Raw genomic sequence first — 23,231 nt, 5'->3', positions numbered from 1 at the left:
GAATTTGAAGGAGGAAAGCAGAGTCCTGAGCCCTTGCCCAGAACCTCATCTTTTCCCTTGAACAACTTTTAAAAAAATAATGCATTCACAGAAATGGAAAAGGTACCAAAAGATCAAGCCCTTTCTCTGCCCCCACCCCGCTATCCATAACCACTTATTACCTTTCCAAGGGGTGTCTGGAGCTGATGTCAGCTTTAACACCAGCGGCATCATCAGCTCACAATGAAGTTCCCTGAGGTGGGCACCTTATAGATGAGGGCTCTGTTCAGACATGGCCACTTTTTTTTCCTTTTCTTTCAAAATAATAGCTTTATTTTTATTATGATTATAAACATGTTACATGGTCATTACTTTAAAACTCAAACCATATAGAAAAGTGTGAAGAAAAAAGTAAAACCTCATCACTGAGAGAAAACCGCTAATATTTTGGTAAACCTCTTTTCAAACATATTTGTATGCCTATAAACCTATACAGACATAAAGATATAGACATGGTCACTTCTGAACACCATGAGTACTATGGGGAGCCAGTCTCTCTCAGACCTCAGAGAACATCAGAGTTGGAAAGGGTCATGGGGACCCCAGGGCTCATCCACTTATGCATGGACATGGCCTAGAGCAGATTATTGATTTGAGCCAAGCTCATACAGTGTGCTCCATGGCCACTTGGGCTGGCATGCCCAGTGCCTTGATTTGTGCTGGGACTAAGGAACCCAGATGTCACTAAAAGGGACTCTGGGTCTAGAGAAGGGTTCACCCTTCGGGGGCACCCAGGGCCAGCAGTGGGTTCCTAGGCCAGACATAGTGTGGGCATAGTGTTTCTGTGGAGACCTTCACCCCTGCTCCCCTCTTCTCTTTCCTGCAGGCTCTTCCAGCCCTCCTTCCTGCTCTGGAAACCTCTGCCCTTGCCCTGGGCTGGCCCCCATGTGAGGGCACCAGCCTCATAGGCTGGCCACAGCGTTCACTGTGGTCAGTTGCTTCTGCTGCCCTGGGAGTATGGGGGCAGGAGAGGGCTTCCTTCCCTGCACGTCCTCACTGGCCTCTTCCCCCGCACTGCCCGTTCCTTCCAACTCCTTCCTCCAAAGCCGGAATTAACTCCTGGGAGGGAGGAACCCAAGTGTTATGGATAGACTTGGCCCTAAAGACACAGGAGCCTCAAAACAATGAAGAGGTGAAATAAAGGGAATGCCAAACCCTTGTAAAGAACCAGCCTCAGAAGCCTGGGGGGCAGGAGCAACCCCTACCTCCCCAGGAGGGGCTGGCGAGTGGTGGGAGGCTTTTCACCCAAGCAGAGCTCTGGGGCTTGGCTCCCTGGCATGGTGGTCAGATGGGAAGGTTGTTTCCCACCCCTCTGTTGGCAGTCCTGCTGTCTCAGAGAGCGAGGAACTACCCATCACATGCTGGATGTGCCATTCAGTTGAACTGCCCCAGGGAGCCGGGCTGAGGACAGGTGCTGGTGAGGGTCCCAAGGGCCCTCCCCTCCAGCCCCCCAGTTCTGTGAGATGCAGTTCTGAGGCCTGACCATATGCAAACAAGAAGAATTGAGTGTGGTGTTTGATCAAGTAGGACCTGGCCTTTGAGGCTGGGGGCAGTCGCTTGCCTTGTGGTCCTCAGCCTCTGGGAACAGAAGAGGCTGTGTCAGTGCCAGGAAGCATGCGTGTGGACATCACTTGCTTCTGGCGTTCCCTCCACCCCACCCCCCAAAGCTGCTTGCTCCCTGCCCTGCCCTCCAGAGTAAAGGGGGTTGGCAGAGTCATGCCCAGCATTGCTGCAGTGTCCTGGAGCCATCGCCACAGTGCACAGTCTGAGAGGGAGGAGAAGGTGGAACAACCAAGCAAGAGGGCCTCGGATTGGCATCCTTCCCTCCCTCGGAACTCCCAGCCCAGGGGCTCCTCTGGCCTTGCGGTGGGGGAAGGGGTTTCTCGAGATGAAGGCGAGCCTGCGCAGGAAAACCACCTCTCCTTCCTCGGCCACTTCACACTCTCACTGACTGGTCCCCGCTCCGTGCTGACATTGACTTTGAGCTGAGGCCCAGCTCAGTGTCCTCTCTAATCTGAATCAACGGTTATCATGTGGTTTTTATTTCTGCCCCACGGGGTAAGGGAAGAGTCTTCCAGAAGGTTCTGCCTTGGACTTGCATAATTGAGCCGAGGCCTTGCCCTGCCCCTTCCTCCTCGTCCCTAATCACGGCAATGTCTAGCCCAGTGTTGAACAGATTGTAGTGTTCTGTCTGATTACAAACAAATAAATAGACTTTAATTGGTCACATCCTGTCTTGCACTTTGGGCCATTCCTGTGGGGACTTGCCCCCTTGCTGGGACAGTGGTTTTAGGTGGTCCAGGAGCTGCTTGTTGGTTGCTGTCTAGTCCCGAGGATGGCTTCCAGGTAAAAGGACCGATTGTGTCATTATCCTGCCAAAGAATGCAGTCCTGGGAAGAGGGTCTAGAGTCAAAAAGCACAACTGGGTTCTTTCTCTAACCTCAGAAGATCCTCAGGCAGCTGCCCGCATTTGTTTAGGGGTCTCCTTGGCCAACCTTAGGCCTTGAGCTGGGGCACAGTCCTCTGGGGGTCGCTATCCTGGCTTAGAGGAGGCTGGATAGGTGACTCAATGCAGTGGTCAGGTAGGAACCCTGGGCCAGTGCACCTTGCCACAGGAGCCGGGGGGACTGGGACCTTTGGTCCAGGGCACCTCATCTTGGGAGCCTGAGGTTGGCCAAGTCTGGGATCATGTGCTCCCAGCAATCTCTCCTTGGAGTTTCTGGCCACCCTGGCCATGGAGTCATGCTAGTCGCCCCTTTAGACAGATGAAAACTGGTTCAGGGCCGGCAGTTACCCAGGAGCCACGCAGTTCTTGAACGGCCCCTCCAAAACCTGTGTGTACTGTTCCCTTGACGGTGGCGCATCATCCAGACAGCCCTCCCCAGGACAGGGCCTGAGGCACCTGCAGAGCTGGGTGTCAGGGAGCCAGCCCATGGGGTTGTATGGAGGCTAGAGGCGTTGAATGTTTCAAGGTCAGTGAACTGGCCTGGTCTCTGAGTCCTAGCAGCATCCTAGTGCTGTGAGTTACACCCTTGCTAATTGAGGCAGATACACCTTGTTTAATGGGTCAGCTTCTGAATTAAGGGGTGACTCCTTGGGGCCCTTGGTTAGTCATGTGGCCAAGTATTAACTTGCGAGGGTGGGTAGGGGCAGGGGTTCTGGTGACCATGGTCCTAAAGGTAACTGTGCCCTTCCAACCCATCAGGCTTCAAGGATAGGCTCCCAAGGGCTGAGACTGGCTCCTGGTGGCCCAGTTCCAAACCCACTGGCCATTCAGGGAATGGGGTGAGGATGCCCCAGGTTGGTCAGTGTGCATTTCCACAAATGTCTGCTTGTTTGAGGCCCTGGGTGCTCCTTCACATCAGTTCCCTGTCCCCAGCATGCCATGGCCATGGCTTTCCACTTGTCAGCCTCTTTGGAGTGCTTTTCAAAAAAGCTTTGGGAGGTTTAGGGAAAAACCGTTTAGAGATCAACTCAGCTGCAGCAGATGTCCTTCCTTGAGGGAGAGACTAGGCTGTGGTTTGTCTTCCCTCCATGCTTCAGCAAGGGCTCAACGGGCTGAAGGATGCACTCCCAAGGTGGTTCAGAGGGCAGTGGTGGCCTCCCTGGGTGTGGGTTGGTTTCCCACCGTGTGGAGGCTCTTTATGTGGATACTGACCTGCCCCCCCCACACACACACTAGAAGCCACCAGGCTTCCTTCATGCCAGAGTGATGCCAAGTTACTTCTACCACATCTATTGTGGTAAAGCAAGACCCAGAGCCAGTCCCAAGTCAAGACAGGAAGTAATACACAGGGTCAGACCACCGGGATGTGGCCCAGTGGAGGCCACCACAGACTGGGCATCCTCAGATCTGAACCCTGGGGGCAGTCTGGAAGGAACCCAGCTCTCCTGGTCTCCAGAATCATAGACACTATCACGTGGGTATGGCAGGAGCCCCCCAAAGGGGCTTCCAACCTGGGCTGCCAGGACTGGAAGTCAGCCAAACAGTGAGGGTCAGAGGCCAACCTTGGTCTTCCCATCCTGACCCCACAGGGCTGAGGCCTAGTGACATAGACCAGGAGTGATTCTACCCCCAGGGGATATTGGACACTATCTGGAGACACTTTTGGTTGTCACAGTTTGGAGGAGGGAGCTAGCTGAGTCTAGTGGGTAGAGGCTGCTGACACTGCTCAACATCCTACAACACCCCTGATGGCCCCCACCACAAAGAATGATCTGGCCCCAAATAGCAACAGGGCCAGGACATGGAAACTTGCTCTCAGAAACACAGGTGCCAAGGGGCTGTTTCTCTAATGGAACTGGCCTGATGACAGACGGAGGGACAAAGGTGCATGTGGGCTTTGGCTTTTATTGAGATTAGACCAGCAGGCTCCCCAGCCTCTTTGGGAGCCCCTCTCTCCACTCAGCCCGGCATCCCAGATACAAGTGGTTTACTTGAGTTGGAGCAGGCTGCAAGGGCATGCCCAGGCTTCTATTTTCTTCTGTCCCTCCCTCAGGACCTCCTCTTCCTCCCCTCGAGTTTTCCCAAGGTTGGCCCAGGCTCTGGTGCTGGGCATCTGCAGGTGTCTCCATCTGGGGGGGCTAGTGGTGGGGCTGAGCCCTTCCTCTCTGGACCTGCCTCCTCCGCCACCTCCTGGGTCATCTTTCCCCTCCTGTCCTGAGCTGTGAAAACCGCACTCGGATCCCTATGGCCTCTCCAGAGCCCCAGAGCAGATTCTCTTGCACAGTGGACAGGTGGGCTCCTCTGAGGCCTCCCAGGATCTCTTGGGCCTGAACCCCAAGCCTTCATGGGTACCAGGCTGGGAGGGGGCACCCTTGGCTGGATCCATGCTGGAACTGGATGCTGAGGAAAGGGGAGGGAGGAGTTACTTGGAAGGCCCAAGGGGAGGCTGCCAGCCTATCTTATCCTATGATGCCCCCCTCTAGAACCTGACATCCTTTAAAACAGGAGTGGAAGGGGTAGGGGTGGGGGGTCTCTTTAAAGATAATCCACGAGGGAGGGAGGAGGAAGAGGGAAACACGGTTCAAGTTCTTCATCTGACCCAAACCCTTCATTTTACTAATGGGGAAAATGAGGCCCAACCAGAAGTGGGGGAGCTTGTCAGTTGCAGAGATGGCACAGAAACCCTGAGGCTTGGGAGTGGGGCAGGGCCCATCTGCATCCAACTGAGTCTCCAACCCACCCCTTCCCTGGGTCTCTCCCTCCTGCATCACCTAGACAGGTGCTCACCTGTATTTCCCAGGCTGTCCCTGGGCAGTTGAGCTTTCAGAAGGGCTGAACGGTGGCTGTTACCTGGGTTCAGAGTCCCCTGTGGCAGGTCCAGGGGCCAGGCCATGCCCTCAGGCCATGGGAGGCAGCCCCCAGCCATGAGCCGGCCCAGCCAGTGACTCTCACACTGGCCAGCAGGCTGCATGTGGCCTGGTAGGTAGAGTGCCAGGCCCCGGAGGTGGCGCAGCCGGAAGTTCTTGGGCTTGCTTCCCTGGGCACTGGGACACTGCTGCTGCTGGGCCCCCAGCCCTCCTTCGTAGATGTTGGATGGTGTGTCGGGGTGACTGGGGAGTCCTTGGGCCCAGCTCACGGAATCTGTGGAGGGGAAAGCAGGAGGGTGGTGTCCAGCAGGCCACAGCAGCCATGATGGGAGGACAACACATCACATGCTCATGTGATGGGCTCCATGTCAGCCTGCCAAACCTCAGCTTACCTGTCTGTCAAGTGGACTAAAATCCTTGCCTCCAGCCTCCCCTGACCCAAGGTATTAATCTTCTCTCCTCTCCCAGCCAACAGGGAGGTCTGAGAAGCCTTAGCCTTGGCACCAAATTCTCTTTCAGGTCTTCAAGTCCTCCTGCCACCTTCCCCTTTTTTTTGTTAATCCTCACCCGAGGATATTTTTTTCCATTGATTTTTAGAGAGAGTGGAAGGAAGGGAGGAGAGGGGAGGGAAGTGGGAAAGAGAGAGAGATGTGAATGAGACACATTGGTTGCCTCCCACAGGCGACCCAACTGGGCTGGCGATTGAACCTGCAACCCAGGTACGTACCCGTGACCGGAAATCGAACCCATGAGCCTTCAATGTATGGGCTGTAACCACTGACCATACTAGACCCATTTTTCCCCCTACCCTAGATCACTGTGGTATAGAAATTTCACAGTGGGTTCAGAATCACACAGTCCAGGTCACACGTCCTGGACCAGTGGCCATTCCTCTCTCCCAAGTATACATGTCCCTGGTGGCTTTGGGCCCACGTCAGTACAGTAGTACATCTCTCTTCCTGCCATTCTTTCCCATAGCCCCACACCTTCTCTTATGTGCAGCTCAGAGAACGCACAGACCAAGGCTTCCATTGAGGGCCAGTTTGGTGGGGGAGGAGTGGCCCAGCCTCCTGTGCAGCAGGGCTCTGTTCTCCCCTGCCTAGGGGGTGGGTCTACAGGTTTCCCTTAGCAACCGGCTGTGTGATGTCACAGGGAAGCCTTCCTGGACCCCCTGAGTTAGAGGTAGGATTATGCCCTGGACAGAGACAAGGTGGGAGGAGAGCAAGGGAACGGGGCAGAACCTGAGGGGAGGTTCCTGGTCCCTCTGGCTTGGGACAGGCCATACAAAACAGACTCAGCTCTTGCAGGCTGAGGAGTCACTTCCAGAGGTGACCTCATGGGAATCTCAGTTTCCTCATCTGTGGTTGGGAAATGAGGTTTAGGGGTACAGACTTAGTGAAACATGGGTCAGTGCTTTGAGCATGCTGATAAGGTGGTTCTGAGTGGGTAAGTCACAAGTTGGTTTGGGTTTTTTTTAGTCACAACTTTTTAAACTATTTCCCCATAAGTAAAGTAAGGGTATTGTGTGGCTCATACCAAGTGTGAAGAAATATTGTGGAGGAACTACAGCTCTTATATACTACTGGTGGGAATGTAAAATGGCACCACCACTTTGGGAAACAATTTCTTAAAAAGTTAAAACTTTCAAATAAAAGGCATCCAAATTGGAAATGAAAAAGTACAACTTTCATTATTTGCAGATGCCATAACTACATATATAGAGAAATGATATTAGAAATGGTAAATAAATTCAATAAAATAGTAGAGTACAAAATTAATATTCAGAAATCAGTTGCATTTTTGTATACTAATAATGAACTATTAGAGAAATTAAGGAAACAATACCATTTACAGTTGCATCAAAAAAACAAAATACTTAGGAACAAATTTAACATATGAGGTAAAAAAGCTGTACTTGAAAAACTGAAGAAGATACAAATAAATGGAAGTATATACATGGACAGGAAGAACTTAACATCATTAAAATGTCCTTATTTCCCAGATCTATGGTTTCAAAGCAATCCCTATCAAAACACTAGGGCATTTCTCACAGAACTAGACAATCCTCAACTTGATGTGGAACCACAAAAGACCCCAAACAGCCAAAGCAACCTTAAGAAGGACAAAGTTGGGCTGTGCTCTTTCTCTGGAGCACTCCCATGCTTTCCCCCTTCTTATTTCCCCAGGCATGTTACCTTTGCCTTTCTTCTAAGTTATAAAGGCCCTTTTTTTGACTCTATAACTTGTTTCCTGAGACCGCATGCAGCCCAGCTGGCTCACTTTTTCTACCTCTGTGACCTTCTAAATAAACTTTTGCTTGTAAAAGGAAAAAAAACAACATCCAAAGTTGGAGGAGGTATTGTGCTACTTGATCTCAAACTATACTACAAGACTATAGTAATCAAAACATTGTACTGGCATAAAAACAGATCAGAATAAAGAGCCCAGAAATAAACCCACATCTATATGGTCAATTAATCTATGACAAAGGATGCAAGAATATACAATGAGGTAGATAGTCTCTTCAATAAATGGTGTTGGGGAAACTGGACAGGTATATGCCAAAAAAATACACCTAGACCACTTTCTTACACTATATACAAGAATAAACTCAAAATTGATTAAGTGTAAGACTTGAAACCATAAAACTAGAAGAAAACAGGCAGTAAACTCTGACATTGCTCTTAGCAAACATTTTTTGGATATGTCTCAATCGGGCAAGGGAAACAATCCAACAAAAAATAAATGGGTCTACATCAAACTAAAAAGTTTTTGCGCAGCAAAGGAAACCATCAACAAAAAGACAACCTACTGAGTGGGAGAAAATATTCACCAATGATACATCAATAAGGGGTTAATATCCAGATATAAGGAACTCATACAATTTAGCACCAAAAAGATTTAAAAATGGGCAGAGGACCTGAATAGGCATTTCTCCAAAGAGGACATACACATGGCTAATCCTATATAATAAAAGCCTAATATGCTAAGTGTCTGGTCGTTTGGTCGTCTGTTCAACCAATCAAAGCGTAATATACTAGTGATATGCTAAGGCCACTCAACTGCTAGCTATGACATACACTGACCACCAGGGGGCAGACAGTTGACTGGCCGATCAGTCGCTGTTATGTGCACTGACCACCAGGGGGCAGATGCTCCAACCGGTAGGTTAGCTTGCTGCTGGGGTCCAACCTATAGGGACTGAGGGAGACAGACTGGACACACCTTGGAGCCCTCCTGTGGTCCCTTCCCACCTGGCCAACCTCCCTCCTCCCTCCCCGGCCTGATCATGCACTGGTGGGTTCCCTCGGCCTGGCCTATGCCCTCTTGCAATCCTGCCTGAGGGATCCCCCACCCCCGAGTGCACGAATTTCATGCACCGGGCCTCTAGTAAGATAAGAAAAGATGCTCAATGTCACTAATCATAAGGGAAATACAAATTTAAACTACAATGGGACATCACCTCACAATTGTCAAAATGGCTGTTATTAAATCAGCAAGTGTTGGTGAAGATTTGGGGAAAAGGGAACCTTTGTGCACTGTTAGCAGCATTACAAATTGGTGCATACTATGGAAATAGTATGAAGTCCTCAAAAATTAAAAATAGAGCTATCATATAATCCAGCAATTTCACTTCTGGGTATTTATCCAAAGACCTCCAAAATACTAATTTGAAATGATATATGCATTCCTATGTTCATTGCAGCATTATTCACAATAACCAAAATATGGAGGCAACCTAACTGTCCAGTGATAGAAGACTGGATAAAGATGTTGTATATATGGGGAATATTACTAGGCCATAAAAAGAATGAAATCTTACCATTTATGAAAACATGGATGGACTCAGGGTATTATGCTAAGTGAAGTAAGTCAGACAGACAAAGACAAATGCCATGTGACTTCACTTATATGTGGAACCTAAAAAACAAAGTAAATGAACTAATAAGACAGAAACTCATAGATACAGAGAACAAACTGATAGTTGCCAGATGGGGAGTTGAGGGACATGGTTAAAAAAAAAAAGCGAAGGGCTTAAGTACAACTTGGCAGTTAACAAAATAGTCATGGGAGCCCTGGCCAGGTGGCTCAATTATACCAAGGTTGCAGGTTTGATCCCTGGTCAGGGCACATACAAGAATCAACCAATGAATGCATAAATAAGTGGAACAACAAACAGGTGTTTCTCTCTCTCATTAGTTTTTAAAAAGACATGGAGATGTAACATAAGCCTAGGGAGTATAGTCAATAATATTGTAGTATCTATTAGTGGTGTCAGGTGGGTACTAGACTTATTGGGGGGATCACTTATAAGTTATATAAATGTCTTATCATTATGCTATACACCTAAAACATATAATATTGAATGTCAACTGTAACTGAAAAATTAATGTTAAACTTTCAATTCTATCAATTCACAGATAACATGATCTTACATAGAGAAAAATTAGTTCACACTCAAAATTGTTTGAGACAGCGAAACTATTAGAGCTAATAATAAAGTTCAGCAAAGTTGCTAGATATAAGATCAACACAAAAATTGTATTTCTAGCCCTAACCGGTTTGGCTCAGCAGATAGAGCGTCGGCCTGGGGACTGAAGGGTCCCAGGTTCGATTCCAGTCAGGGGCATGTACCCGGTTGCGGGCCACATCCCCAGTGGGGGGCATGCGGGGGGCAGCTAAATCGATGTTTCTCTCTCATCGATGTTTCTGACTATGTCTCTCCCACTCCCTTCCTCTCTGTAAAAAATCAATAAAATATATTTTTTTAAAAATTGTATTTCTATACACTGGCAAAAGAACAAAAAGAATAAAACAGGAATAAATTTCACCAAGGAATTGCAAGATAACACTGAAAACTACAAAACATTGCTGAAAAAAATAAAGACGACTTATAAAATGGAAAAATATTCCTGTTCATGAGTTGAAGGCTTAATATTGTTAAGACAGCAGTACTCCCTAAAGTGATCTACAGATACTTTGAAAATCCCAATGGTCTTTTATGCAGAAACAGGAAAGCTGATTCTAAAATTCATGTGGAATTACAAGGGAGCCCAAATAACCAAAAACAATTTTTAAAAAGAATTTAAATTTAACTAAAATAGTATGGAATCAGCGTAAGGATAGACATCACAACCAATGGAACAGATTAGAGAGACCAGAAATAAAGCCATATATCTATGGTCAATTGATTTTCAACAAGAGTGCCAAGACTATTCAAAGGGGTAAAGAATTTCTTCAACAGCCCTAACCGGTTTGGCTCAGTGGATAGAGCTTCGGCCTGCGGACTGAAAGGTCCCAGGTTCGATTCCGGCTAAGGGCATGTACCTTGGTTGCAGGCACATCCCCAGTAGGGGGTGTGCAGGAGGCAGCTGATCGATGTTTCTCTCTCATCGATGTTTCTAACTCTCTATCCCTCTCCCTTCCTCTCTGTGAAAAATTAATAAAATATATTAAAAAAAAAAGAATTTCTTCAACAAATGATGCTGGGGCAATGGATAGCCACATGCAAGAGAATGAAGTTTGACCCCTATCTCACACCATGTACAAAAATTAACTCAAAATGCATCAAAGACCTAAATGTAAGAGCTAAAAACTCTTAGAAGAAAACATAAATCTTCATGAGCTTGGTTTTGGCAATGAACTGTTAGATATGACAAAACTACAAGTAAAAGAAAAAATTAATTTGACTTCATAAAAATTTAAAATGTTGCTGCTGCAAAAGGCACTCTCAAGAAGTAAAAGCTTACAGAATGTGATAAAATATTTGCAAATCATATATCTGATGTGTGTAGTATGCAGAATATATAAATAAGTCTTATAATTCAACAACAAAAAGACAACCCAATTTTAAAATGGTGAAGTTGAATAGATATTTCTCCAAAGAAGATATACAAACTGTCAACAAGCACAAGAAAAGATGCTCAACAGTATTAGTCATTAGGGAAATACAATTAAAAACACAATGTGATAACTACTTCTTACCCATGATGGATATAATTAAATTTAAATAAATTGAGAAATGTTAATGAGGATGTGGAGAAACTGGAATCCTCCTACACTACTAGTGGGAATGTAAAATGGTGGAGGCAATAATGTACAAAAGTTCAAGTTGGTATACATCCTTTTAAGCTGTTCCCACTGTCAGGCTTTTTGTTGTTTATTTGTTATTTTAGCCATACAAATAACTATCTAGTGATATGTTATTGTGGTTTAATATGTGCTTTCCTAAGGACTAATAACCTTGAGCATCTTTTGCTTTGCTTATTATTTGCCATATATCTTCTTCTTTGAAGAATCTGTTTACATTTTTTGTCCACTTCCTAATTGGATTGAGTTTTGAGAGTTCGTTACGTATTCTGGATAAAACTTTTCATCAGATGGTTTGTGAATATTTTCTTCTAAACTGTGGATTATCCTTCCATTTTCTTTGTTTTGTTAATATTCACCGGAGGGTATTTTCCCATTGATTTTGAGAGAGAGTGGAAGGAAGGGGAGAGGGGGGAGAGAAAGAGGAGAAAAACATCAATGTGAGAGAGACATGTTGGATTGGCTGCCTCCCACACGCACCCGGGCTAGGGATCGAGCCTGCAACCAAGGCAGGTACCCAGGACTGGAATTGTACCCTTGACTGGAATTGAACCTGGGACACTTCAGTCCTCAGGCTGATGCTCTATTCACAGAGCCAAACCGACGAGGGCTAGTCTTTCATTTTCTTAAAGTACCTTACCCAACTGGCGAGGCTCAGTGGTTGACCATCCACCTATGAACCAGCAGGTCAGGGCTGGATTCCTTCCGGTCAGGGCACATGCCCAGGTTGCCAGCTCTGTCCCCATTGAGGAGGGGGAGGGTGTGTGTGTGTGCAGGAGGCAGCCAATCAACGATTCTCTCATCAATGTTTCTCTCTCTCCCCCTCTCCCTTCCTTTCTGAAATCAATTCAAATACATTTTTAGAAAAGTGTCTTGAAGAGAAGTTTTAACTTTATATGAAGTCCAGTTTACTTAAAAAATTTTTTGGTGTATCTAAGAAATCCTGCTTAATCCAGTCATAAAGCGTTCCCCTAAGTTATCTTCTAGAAAAGTTAGTTTTAGGTGTTTTTTTTTTTAACTTAAAAATACTTTATTGAGCACTTGATATAAACAGTAGTTTCTTGTAAGGTGACAGTTTTAGGTTTTATATTTAGGTAATAGTGAAGGTTCATTTACTTGGATTTCCAATTGTTAATTGTTTCAAACCATTCATTGAAAGACTATTCTTTCTCCACTGAAGTGCTCCGTCACCTTTGTCGTACTGACCACACGTGTGTGGGTGTATTTGGGGGCCCTCTTTACCGTCTGCGCATTTATGTGTCTGTTACTTCGCCAACACCGATACGGGGGCGGAGGGCATCGCAGCGTTTGGCAGTCCCTCCTCCTCGCCCATCCTTCCAAGCTCAGCTCACTGCATCTCCCAGCTCTTCTTTTCACCTGTGCTCCTCCAGGGCAGCCGAGGGAAGGCTCTCAGCTGAGGCCCCAGCTGATCTGGCCGGGAGTTGGGGCGCGGTCCTCACCCTGGAGCCTTCCAGTCCCTCAACAAGGCGCACAAACGCTCCCCGACGGAGGGCACGGTTACCAGGACAACCGCCGGCGCGCGAGGACCCAGACCGATTTCCGGCCTGTTGTGAGAACAAGCCCGGTGCGCGTGCGCAGTTCCAGGCCTGACACGCTCTCGCGATACCGCGGTCAGCCCGGGCTTTCCGTCTGAAGTTCGGGGTTATGGCCTTTAAAGCTGCGGTCTGTGTTCGGGGGCTTCGGACGCGGCCACAGCTAGCAGTTTACACATGCCAGAGAGAAGTGTGCTGGGCAAGGGATACCCAGCTTCGTGACAGTATCGTGCGTTCTTTCAAGAGGAGTTGAGGAGGAAATGGGAAGCAATATGTAGAACGTCTAGCATAGTTTCAGATACATAATAGGTGCTTAGGACGTGTCAGCCAGTGTCAAATGTCTCTGCAAGATGTTGAAGGGGGTAAAGGGGGCTCGGGTGCCCTGCGGTTTGAAGTTCCGGGTCGGGCGTTAATCCCGCACCTCCGTCCTGGATTCCGAGGCATCCCCAAGCCCGCCTCCCCTTCTCTTGCGCGTGCGCGCGCAGTTCGGCCGCTTCGCCTTCCGTCTCGTTTGGCCCCTTCTGCGCGCCGTAGAGAGCTCCGTGCGTTGCCATAGAGACACCTGAGCACTGAGTTGGGGGCGTCTGAGACTCCGGGCTAGCGGGGACCAGAGCGCCATGTCCTTCCGCGACCTCCGCAGTAAGGCAACCCTGCCCCTTGTGACCTGCAGGCCTCCCAAGAGACTGGGGCTCCGGCCGCCGGGTTCTCTCCTCCAGGCCCCGCCGAGCCCCTCTGGCCTCTGCGGTCCTGGCCTTTGCCGACCCCCGCGTCCCGGTCAGAGCGCCCCGGCCCTGGCTCAGCACTTTCTGCGGTGATGGGAAGTTTTGTATCTGCCGCTGGCTGTGACTCGTGCGGCTGAGGAACTGAAGTTTTACTTGTATCTGATTTTAATTGATTTGTATAGCCACGTCGCTACCGTATTGGAAAACGCAGAAACCGTTTTGGGGCTGAGTTAGGTTAGAGAGCCTTGAGAAACGAACAATAAAACCGAGGGGGAGGGGGGGCGGGACGGCTGAATAATAATTGCGGCTGTCATTTTTTTTTTTTTGAATCTTCACAATCTTCCAGGTGGTAAATGTTCTCTGTGTGTGTGTGCCTCATCTTATTTACTCTTCTAAACACGCTTCTGTATTTAGAAATGAGGAAACGGGCACAGAGAGGACTCACCCAGGTGGTAAGAGTTGGCGCTGGAGTTTGAATTCAGGTTGTCTAACCTCCAAAGCCTTCATACTTTCTAAAGGGGCGGATGAGGGAAACGGAACCCAAATGCCTTTGCTAGGAGACTGGGGACGTGGAAGAATGGGTATGAGAATTAGTTACCACTACTTTGGGGGGACTCCCGTTACATTTTACATTCACTCTCTTATTTTAGTCCTCACGTGAACAGTGAGGTAGGTGGCATAATACCTGGATTTGAGGCACAGATAGGTAAAGTATCTTGCTTTAGGCCACACAACCAGAACTTGGTGGAACCAAGGATGGGGACATAGTGCTGTGTGAATCAAAATCTTTTGCCTTTTGCCCTGGCAGGGTGGCTCAGGTGGTTGAAGCATCGTCCGGTGCACCGAAGGGTTGTGGGTTCGATTCCAGGTCGGGGCACATACCTAGTTTGTGGGTTCGAGCCCGGTTGAGGTGTGTACGGGAGGCAGCCAATCCATGTTTTTCTCTCTACCTCTCCTTTCCTCTCTCTCTAAAACCAGTAAAGAATATTCTCAAGTGAAGATAAAAAAAAAAATCTCTTGCCTTTTATACAGTGTCATTTTCTGAATCAGAAGCAGTTCAGCTAACTGGCTCCACTTCCATAGATGTAGCAGGGGATTGCCAGTTTGCTGTGATCTGTAAGGCCAGTTTTCTAACTAAATTGCTGGTACCCGGAATCTCACCAATAAAGATGACTCTTTTCAGTTATGAGTTGCTCTTTTTCTACAATGTAAATATACAGGAAGAGGCATCATCACATTTTGTTAATATACCTACTAGCACCGTAGCGTGAATTATTCCCTCTGGGATTTGAAGGTTCTTGGTGACTATATGTTTGTTGTAGGGACAAGTTTCTCTTTCCTGGTAGTTTAGAGAGAGCACTCTGCTAGGGGACATTGAATGGAGTTGTATTGGGAAGAGTGTACAAGAAGGGGATTTCTGAACATTTTGACATTAAACGAATGCTATACAATTGTGCAATATATGGTAAGAATCTTACTCATTTTGAAAATGCTGCATAATGAACAGAACTTAACTACTGTTTAGTGGGAAGGAGTATTTAGGCAATGCCTGAGTGTGTGACGGGAAGACTGCTGCTTTATTTTCCATCACTCTATCAGATTTCCCAAAAAACAGTGACAGAGGCCCTCAGTGCCGCTGCTCTTTTCTCTGCTCGTGCCTTCTCTTTTGCGATCTGGTGAAATCCAGCCTAACCTCTGATGCCTGGGTAGCTTCTTTGTGACTTATTGGGACATTTTGAACATCTACCTTCAAGAAGAGCGAGGACAGACATAAATAGCCTTGAGCACACTGAATATAGATCTTGGCATATTGTTGGAACTCAAAACATGTTTGTTGTGTTCATTTCCAAGTTCTGCCTAAAGCTTAGTGACAGCCACCTCCAGTATCAAAAAGTGTTAGTATTACTGTTTTTTAATGTTTTATAATAAATCTAGTGCTCTATAGTTCAACTATTCTTTTTAAGATTTTTCTAGATACAGTGCAACTAATCTTTAAAATTTGTTAGTAAGTTCCTATGTGCTCACTAAAAAAAAAAAAAAAAAAGACAACTCAGAAACATGAACTTTACCACCATCGACCACCCCCCATAATATCACTGTTAACATTTTAAAATATTTTTATTTATGACATTTTATAAGACCAGGTATTTCTCATTTTTAGTGGTAAGAAGATATTCAAGAGAGAGATCAAAGAGAAATTAAATTCACACCCAATCTCTAAACCCCATTTTAATGTACAGCTTCCACTTCTCCCAGGGCACTTTAAATGTTTTTCAGGAAGCAGATTATTTTAAGTTTTAACTACTTTTTTATTTCCCTCTTAGTTGATAAATAGTCCCTAAAACTGTCAATAGACTGGGAATAAGGAGGGAAGGCAGAGAAAGTAAGTTAATTAGTTGTTGTTTGACAATGAATTGACTGAATTGTATTTTACTGTGGACAGATTTTACAGAGATGATGAGAGCCTTGGGATACCCTCGACATATTTCTATGGAAAATTTCCGCACACCAAATTTTGGACTTGTATCTGAAGTTCTTCTCTGGCTTGTGAAAAGGTTAGAATTGCACTTTATTGTAGTCTAAGAATGAATACTCAATTTTATTTATTAGCCACCTAGAAACAGGTTATTGTTGTGAAGCTAAAGGAAGAGTTCAATAAAATTTGAGTTTGACAGATTCAGGTGTAACCTATTAAAAATCAGTTGAGTTTTAAAGAGTGTGGGAATCGAAATATACCAGTGAGTGGAAAAGGGAGACTATTTCTCAGTAGGAAGCAGACAATAGGGCCCAAATTCTTCTCCATTCCCTCACGTTTATCAGGGAGTGACAAGGTACCTCCATATACAATCTTAATGAGTACACTGGATTAGAAATAATTTCAATTTCAATTTGTGTGTAAAACCCAGTATCTAACATTTGTGGTTGGCAAACTTTTTGTTAAGAAGATAGAAAAGAAAAGAAAAAAAGAAGATAGCAAAGACCTTAGGTGTTGCAGGCAACACAAGATCTCTCTTGCATATTCTAGCTTGTGTTTTGTTTTTTATAATCCTTGAAAAATGTAAAAACGCTTCTTACTGGCAAGCTGTACAGAAAGACACTAAGGGCTGCAGTCTGTTGACTCCTGGTGGGTCATTAATAACATGAAGAAAGTAACTCCAACAACTCTGCTGCTTCTCAGAGCTAACTAGTTAGCTCTGGGCCAAGGGCTGTCAGCCCAAGTAGTCATTCTGATTATTTTAATTAAACTTTGAGGTCTGAGAAATTTAATTTTGTAAGCTGAACCCCAAATTTGATTTTTGAAATTAGTTAAACCTATTCTTGGGGTGAGGATTTGCTCCCTTGGATGTTTGGTATTTTGTGTTGCTTTTGAAGTCTTTCTTAATCTGACTGACTTCCCAGGGGACTCAGAGAGCTTCTCGTTACAGATCCACTGACCTCTCAGTTGCCCACTTTCTCTTTCGTGGACTTTATAGTAATTAACTGATGTCTTCTCTCTGTGTCTGTCTGGTTCTCTCTCATAGGTATGAACCTCAGACTGACATACTTTCTGATGTTGAGACGGAACAAGACCGAGTTTTCTTTATTAAGGCAGTTGCCCAGTTCATGGTTAGTTCCTGCTTATTTGATGGAGTTGTAAAATTAAATATGTTAGAAAGAAGTCCTAGTTAGGACTTCTTTCAAGTTTCTAAACCTATTCTATTACCAGGTTTCTTTAGAGCCATTTTTCCAGCAAAGTATTTCGTTTTAATTCAGTATTTGTTAAGATTTTAATTTATTTTTGAATAGGTTATAATATTTCATGGTTCAGAAAAAGAATTTTTGTAGATTATGAAATGATAGAGTAAAATGGCTTATCCTCTATCCTGTCTGCCTTCTGCCCAGTTCCATTCCCAGTAACCACTATTAATATTTTCCAGAGTTTATGCATATGTAAGCAAATAGGATATAAATTCTTTTCCTTCTTTTTGCACAAATGGTGGCATACTGTTTAAAAACTTGCTTCTTCAGTTAATGGTACATTTTGGAGAACTTTCCAAATACATATAGAACTTCTTCTTCTCTCTTAACACCCAAATAGTATTGCTTGCCTGGATAAATCACAATTTATATAACTTATATGGATAGGCATTTAGGTGTATATAACCTTTGCTCTTTGAAGCAATGCTGTAACAGATGACCTATATGCATCTCATTTCCTTTGTTACTATATCCATCTCTAAGATAAATTCTCAGGATTGGAATTGCTAGGTCAAAAGATATGTGTATTTGTAATTGTGTTGTCTTTTACCAAATTGCTCTCCATCAAGATTAGATCAGTTAAAAAAAAAAAAAGAAAAGGTTGTATCAGTTTACACACCCACTTGCAATGTACGAGTCACTTGAAAGTTTGATTCTTAATATAATCAGGTCATATCCCAGTTGTTGGCAGAGACATTTTCATATTACCTACATGAGATTTGGTTTAGATTCTATTCTACATGGAAAAGGCCTTAAACTGTTTGTTTGTTTGTTTGTTTTGTCTGAAAATAGGCCACAAAAGCACATATAAAACTCAATACTAAGAAGCTTTATCAAGCAGATGGGTATGCAGTGAAAGAACTATTGAAGATCACCTCTGTCCTTTATAATGCTATGAAGACCAAAGGGATGGAGAGCTCTAAAATAGGAGAGGACGATATCAGCAAATTCAAGTTTGATCTTGGCTCAAAGGTAAGGACAATGAACGGCTTGTAGTGAGGGATGAAATGTGTATTTCTCACTCTGAAATGGAACATGTCATATACTCATAGAACTACTTCTTTCCTTATCCTTTGAATGAGGGCAGTTTGTCAATTTTGTACTCATCAGCATTTGAATAAAAGCAGAAGTCATAATAAACTAATTCAACTATTTACTGAAAGCCTGTTGCTAGTAAGGTAGAAGTAGAGCTAGCAGGAACAGACTCCTAGAGGACTAAGGAAATAGGAAGAAAGTTAGCTGTGAATGAATATTGAAAGTCGTTGCTGATGATTTGATAATCAAAAAGAGACACCGGGGCCCTAGCTGGTTTGGCTCAGTGGATAGAGCATTGGCCTGCTGACTGGAGGGTCCTGGGTTCGATTCCAGTCAAGGGCACATGCTCAGGTTCGATCCGCAGTAGGAGATCAGTGTAGGAGGCAGCCAGTCAATGATTCTCTCTCATCATTGATGTTTCTATCTTGTTATCTCCCTCTCCCTTCCTCTCTGAAATCAATAAAAATATATTTTAAAAAAAAGAGACACTGGGGATTTGTTGTTTAGGAGAGGGAGCATGAGCAGAGCAGGGAAATGTTTGTTTGGACTCTGAAAATTTAACATATTCGAGGAAGAAGAGGTGACATGCAAATCCTAAGAAAGAAGTTGCGCACAGGGCTAGATGCTAAATCATCATCACCATCATCGTCATAGTAATGGCTGCCACCCTTGTGGGAGCTGGGTACTATTGCATGTTAACTCATTTGAACCTCGCAGCAGTCATGTGAAGTGCAGTCTAAAGGCAGAGAATGAGGGGACAAAAGGGTTAACAGAAGGCATCAGGATGCTGCACTAGGAAATGTGTCCCTCATATTGCCCCTCCCTGTCACTCACTACTGTAGGGGTCCCCTAGGGTGACCTAGTCCAAATAGGAAGCAGGTCAATTGCATTTGACTTGACATTTGGGTTTTTAAGGAGACCTGAAGTTGCTCTAATTTGTACTTAGATCAGTGTTTCTTAAACTGGTATCCTCCGAGCTCTCTTCCACAGGATGTAAGGATATGTCTTGTGGAAAATGTGTTCTGTAGTCAAGTATTCTGACTGGAGGTAGGGATTGGTATTAGACTGGTTTTTTTCTGAATGCCTATTAAAAACCTGTCACTGAGGTTCCTGTTTTTTATATTTTCCTTCCAGATTGCAGATTTGAAAGCTGCCAGGCAGCTTGCTTCTGAAATCACCTACAAAGGAGCATCTCTGTATGACTTGCTGGGCAAGGAGGTAGAGTTGAGGGTAAGCAGTGCTTAGATAACTTAATTACTTTCTCAGCTAAGCAGATTTTCAAGGTTTTCTTTTCTAATTCTTTTTGCCCCTGTTCTTCTGATTTTATTAAACTGTACCTGATTAAATGATATAATGTGTGAGAAAGTAATATATAGTGTTTGTTGCTATTCCTGCTTCAGTGGGCACTGGTCTATTTTTTAATAACTCTGACTTCTGGTTCAGGAATGGCAAATACTAGTATGTGGCATGTTGCTGAGACTTTTCTCCTTTGTCCCTGTCATACGTTATTGATCATGGTGCTTTTGTTGGTGAACACAGCCTCAACATTCTTCTCAACAAAATCCTCTTCTGAGCCATGATGGTTCCCAAACCTTGCTGCCCAATGCAATCACCCAATGCAACTACGGATGCCTGGCTTTCCATTTTGATATCATTGGTATGAAATGTGACTTGGTCATTGGGGATTTTACAAGTCTTCTGTATGATTCTAACGCACAGCAAAGTTTGGGAACCAGTAATCTAGGCAGTCACTACCAATCAGTTAAAGTTAATGTTAACAGTTTTAAGTTTACTTGCAATCCTATTCTAGCTAATGTCATTCAAGGAGTATGCTCCATCATGTTTAAGGAGCTATTTAAGAGTGTGGTTCTGGAGAACTTCCATAGAGCTCCTAAAGAGCTTTTAAATCACCTGATGTCCAGGTTGTCCCAGAAATCAATGAGTCAGAATGTCTGGGGGTGAGAACCAGGCATCAGGTTTGTAAAGATTTCCAGGTGATTCCAGAGTGCAGCAAAATTTGGGGCCCACTGGTTTAAGAAGAAATGATATATTATTTAGTTTTACCTGTAAGGATTTATGGCACTTAAGGACACATGCTCTCATCTAATGTTTTTAAATTAAATACATTTAATTCATTCCATTCCCATCAGGTATGTCAGCCATGACCACTCTCTCACTTCCTTGCCTGTGTTCTGGCATTGCTGCTACAGTGTTATGGTATTTTTTCCTCTTGCTTTTCATTTCTGTCCAGGAGAGAAGACTAGAGTGGGAGACTTGGGTGCCAGGTCACCATTCCTGCTTTTGATATAGTGGCTGCCACCTGCTGAGGTGCAGTTGGCAGAACAAAACTGCCACTAATGTCTAATAGCTAATTTAGGTAACTAATGAGGCAACTTCAGGCTTTCACTGTTTATTGTTTATAGAGTACATGTCTATACATGTTCATAACAGACCTAGAGACAAGAGCTGGTCACTTGCTATTTGTCAGTGGAATAGAGTGATGGGTTCATTGTGAGATTTTAGCACCTTTCCATAATGAATTGATGAAACAGTCAGTGGCTGAACTGTTGCCATGGAAGCCATGAGACCCTTCTCAAATTCTGTGTACAGTCATGATCTGAGGGAGATCCCCTAGCCAGTATTTGTTTTTCATACACTCAACCAGCATTCACTGAGGAACAAAACCAACCACAGACAAGGCACTGAGCCTTGAGTAAATCTTAATCCCTTCTCTTGATAAGTTTTCTACCAGTGGGGAGATGAGGTGCACTGTGGAGTAAAAGAAGCACAAGACAGAGTGTGATGAAGTGATTCAGGAATCTCATAACTGCATGCCCATTACAATTCCATATCTCAGATGTTCCCAGTGTTGATTGGTCCATGATTAATGCTAGGGGCAGGGCAAAGGCCACTTTTCTCACTGGTTGCAGTTGTCAATGATAGTCAACTTAGAGGAACTTAATCATAAGAAAGATTGTAGACTTAAGACCAAGATGGCGGCATAGGTAAACACCTGAACTTGCCGCCTCACACACCACATCAAAACTCCAACTAAAAGACAAAACGGATATCATCTAGAACCACGGGAAGGCTGGCTGATTGGAAGTTCGACAACTAGAGGGAAAGAGAAAAGCGCATCTAGACTGGTAGGTGCAGAGGTGCGGAAGAGCGGAGGTACGGAGGCGCACGAAACGGGCTGGCAACTGGGTACGCTGTGGTCTTTTTCAATCAGGAGGGTGATAAAAACTCCCGACTGCTCTGAACTCCAGTTCTGGGAGAGACTCTGGGGACCCAGACTCATACGGGGAGAAACTGGACTGTCTGGCATCGGACTGGAACACGAGGCGGATTTCTCTCAGAGCTGCTCACAGTGTTCATTGTTCCTGCACGGGACCGTGGGACACAGAGACCCAGGGACCTATCCGGGGCAGGGCCGATGGGCAACGATTGCTGTTTGCACCGCCCTGTGATTCCCTGAGACCATGCCCCACTCAATTTACAACCCCACCCAAGCTGTGAGCAGAGGCTTTTGCATATTAATGGCCTGGCCTTTTGCAACCTAACCTAACAAACTGCAGCTGGGTCAAAGAACCCCAGAGCTTCCAAAAGAAGGCCTAAGGCTCATCAGCAGCCTGCATTGCTTCACAGCTGCGCCTCATCTGGGCACCTCCAAACCCCAAACAAAGAGGAGGAATCTGCAGATCTCTCTGTAGCTCCTGCTGGGTGGCCTCAGGCAGTGGCTGACTTTGCACCTCCTTGGAGATCCAAGAGCCAGTCTACCCAGTGGTCAAAGTGAGACCACACCAGATTACAACTCTTCAGATCCGTAAGAGATACACTCAGGGGGCAGACTCAGCACCAAAGCCCCACTGAAGCAAGTCTTGCCCCATAAAGGTGTCTCCAGCACAGCAGTTCTCCCATTGTAGACACAACTGGTTCTCACAGCCAATTGGTCTGGAGGTCAATTCCTCCCAGCGATATCAACAGCGATCAAGGCTTAACTACAACCAGACTGTGCACACAGCCCAAAAAGGGGTGCACCAAGAGTGTCCACCTCAGGTGACTGGGGAGGCTGAGCCACTGGGCCCTATAGGACACCTAGCACACAAACCCACTCTATCAACACAGGGAAGCAGCCAAAATGCGGAGACAAAGAAACAGGTCACAAATGACAGAAATGGAGGAAAGCAAACTACTGGATATAGAGTTCAAAACCATGATTATAAGGTTACTCAAGAATCTTCTAGAAACCTCCGAGAAATTTAGACCCACAAGGATATGAAAAAGGACCAGTTAGAAATTAAGCAAACACTGACTGAAATAAAGAATAAAAACAGAGATCCAATAGCAGACTAGAGGATCCCAAGAATCAAGTCAAAGATTTGAAATATGAAGAAGCAAAAAACACTCAGCCAGAAAAGAAAAAAGAATCCAAAAATAAGATAGTGTAAGGAGCCTCTGGGACAACTTCAAGCATACCAACATCTGAATTATGTGGGTGCCAGAAGAAGAGACAGAGCAAGATATTGAAAACCTATTTGAAGAAATAATGACAGAAAACTTCCCCTACCTGGTGAAAGAAATAGACTTACAAGTCCAAGAAGCACAGAGGACCCCAAACGAGGAATCCAAAGAGTACCACACCAAGACATCATAATTAAAATGTCAAGGGCAAAAGACAAAGAGAATATTAAAAGCCGCCAGAGAAAAACAGTTAGTTACCTACAAGGGAGTACCCATA

At 45.2% G+C, this 23,231-nt stretch overlaps 3 protein-coding genes across 9 annotated transcripts in view; 2 read left to right on the top strand and 1 right to left on the bottom strand.

The window, feature by feature from the left end:
* The window catches only part of NAA60 (N(alpha)-acetyltransferase 60, NatF catalytic subunit), a 24,652-nt gene extending 23,327 nt beyond the window's left edge, over positions 1–1,325 (top strand). For both annotated transcript variants that reach the window (XM_014545159.1, XM_014545161.1), the window contains one exon: positions 866–1,325. In XM_014545159.1, the coding sequence (XP_014400645.1) occupies positions 866–930 (65 nt within the window). In that variant the 3' untranslated portion in view covers positions 931–1,325. The remainder of the gene's footprint in view (positions 1–865) is intronic.
* A 1,286-nt stretch (positions 1,326–2,611) lies between these two features.
* LOC102261982 (chromosome unknown open reading frame, human C16orf90) lies at positions 2,612–13,549 on the bottom strand. Its single transcript, XM_014545087.1, has 4 exons — positions 13,417–13,549; positions 12,820–12,897; positions 5,273–5,626; positions 2,612–4,885 (listed from the first exon to the last, which is right to left on the bottom strand). Exons 1-4 carry the CDS (start codon positions 13,547–13,549, stop codon positions 4,728–4,730), a joined length of 723 nt encoding a protein of 240 aa, XP_014400573.1. The 3' UTR covers positions 2,612–4,727.
* Positions 13,480–23,231, top strand: part of CLUAP1 (clusterin associated protein 1) — a 37,355-nt gene continuing 27,603 nt past the window's right edge. For 2 of the 6 annotated variants that reach the window (XM_005872972.2, XM_014545150.1), the window contains exons 1-5: positions 13,480–13,634; positions 16,161–16,272; positions 17,239–17,323; positions 18,248–18,427; positions 19,625–19,720. In XM_005872972.2, the coding sequence (XP_005873034.1) occupies positions 13,613–13,634; positions 16,161–16,272; positions 17,239–17,323; positions 18,248–18,427; positions 19,625–19,720 (495 nt within the window). In that variant the 5' untranslated portion in view covers positions 13,480–13,612. Of the gene's footprint in view, positions 13,635–14,699; positions 15,613–16,160; positions 16,273–17,238; positions 17,324–18,247; positions 18,428–19,624; positions 19,721–23,231 lie in introns of those variants that run through there. The other 4 variants (XM_014545153.1, XM_014545152.1, XM_014545154.1 and 1 more) reach the window with 4 other exon arrangements.

This window comes from Myotis brandtii, unplaced genomic scaffold (assembly GCF_000412655.1).
Source record: "Myotis brandtii unplaced genomic scaffold, ASM41265v1 scaffold397, whole genome shotgun sequence".
Classification (NCBI taxonomy): Eukaryota; Metazoa; Chordata; class Mammalia; order Chiroptera; family Vespertilionidae; genus Myotis; species Myotis brandtii.
The sequence above is the reverse complement of the archived record's forward strand: the minus strand, read 5'-3'. Positions and strand labels throughout refer to the sequence as shown.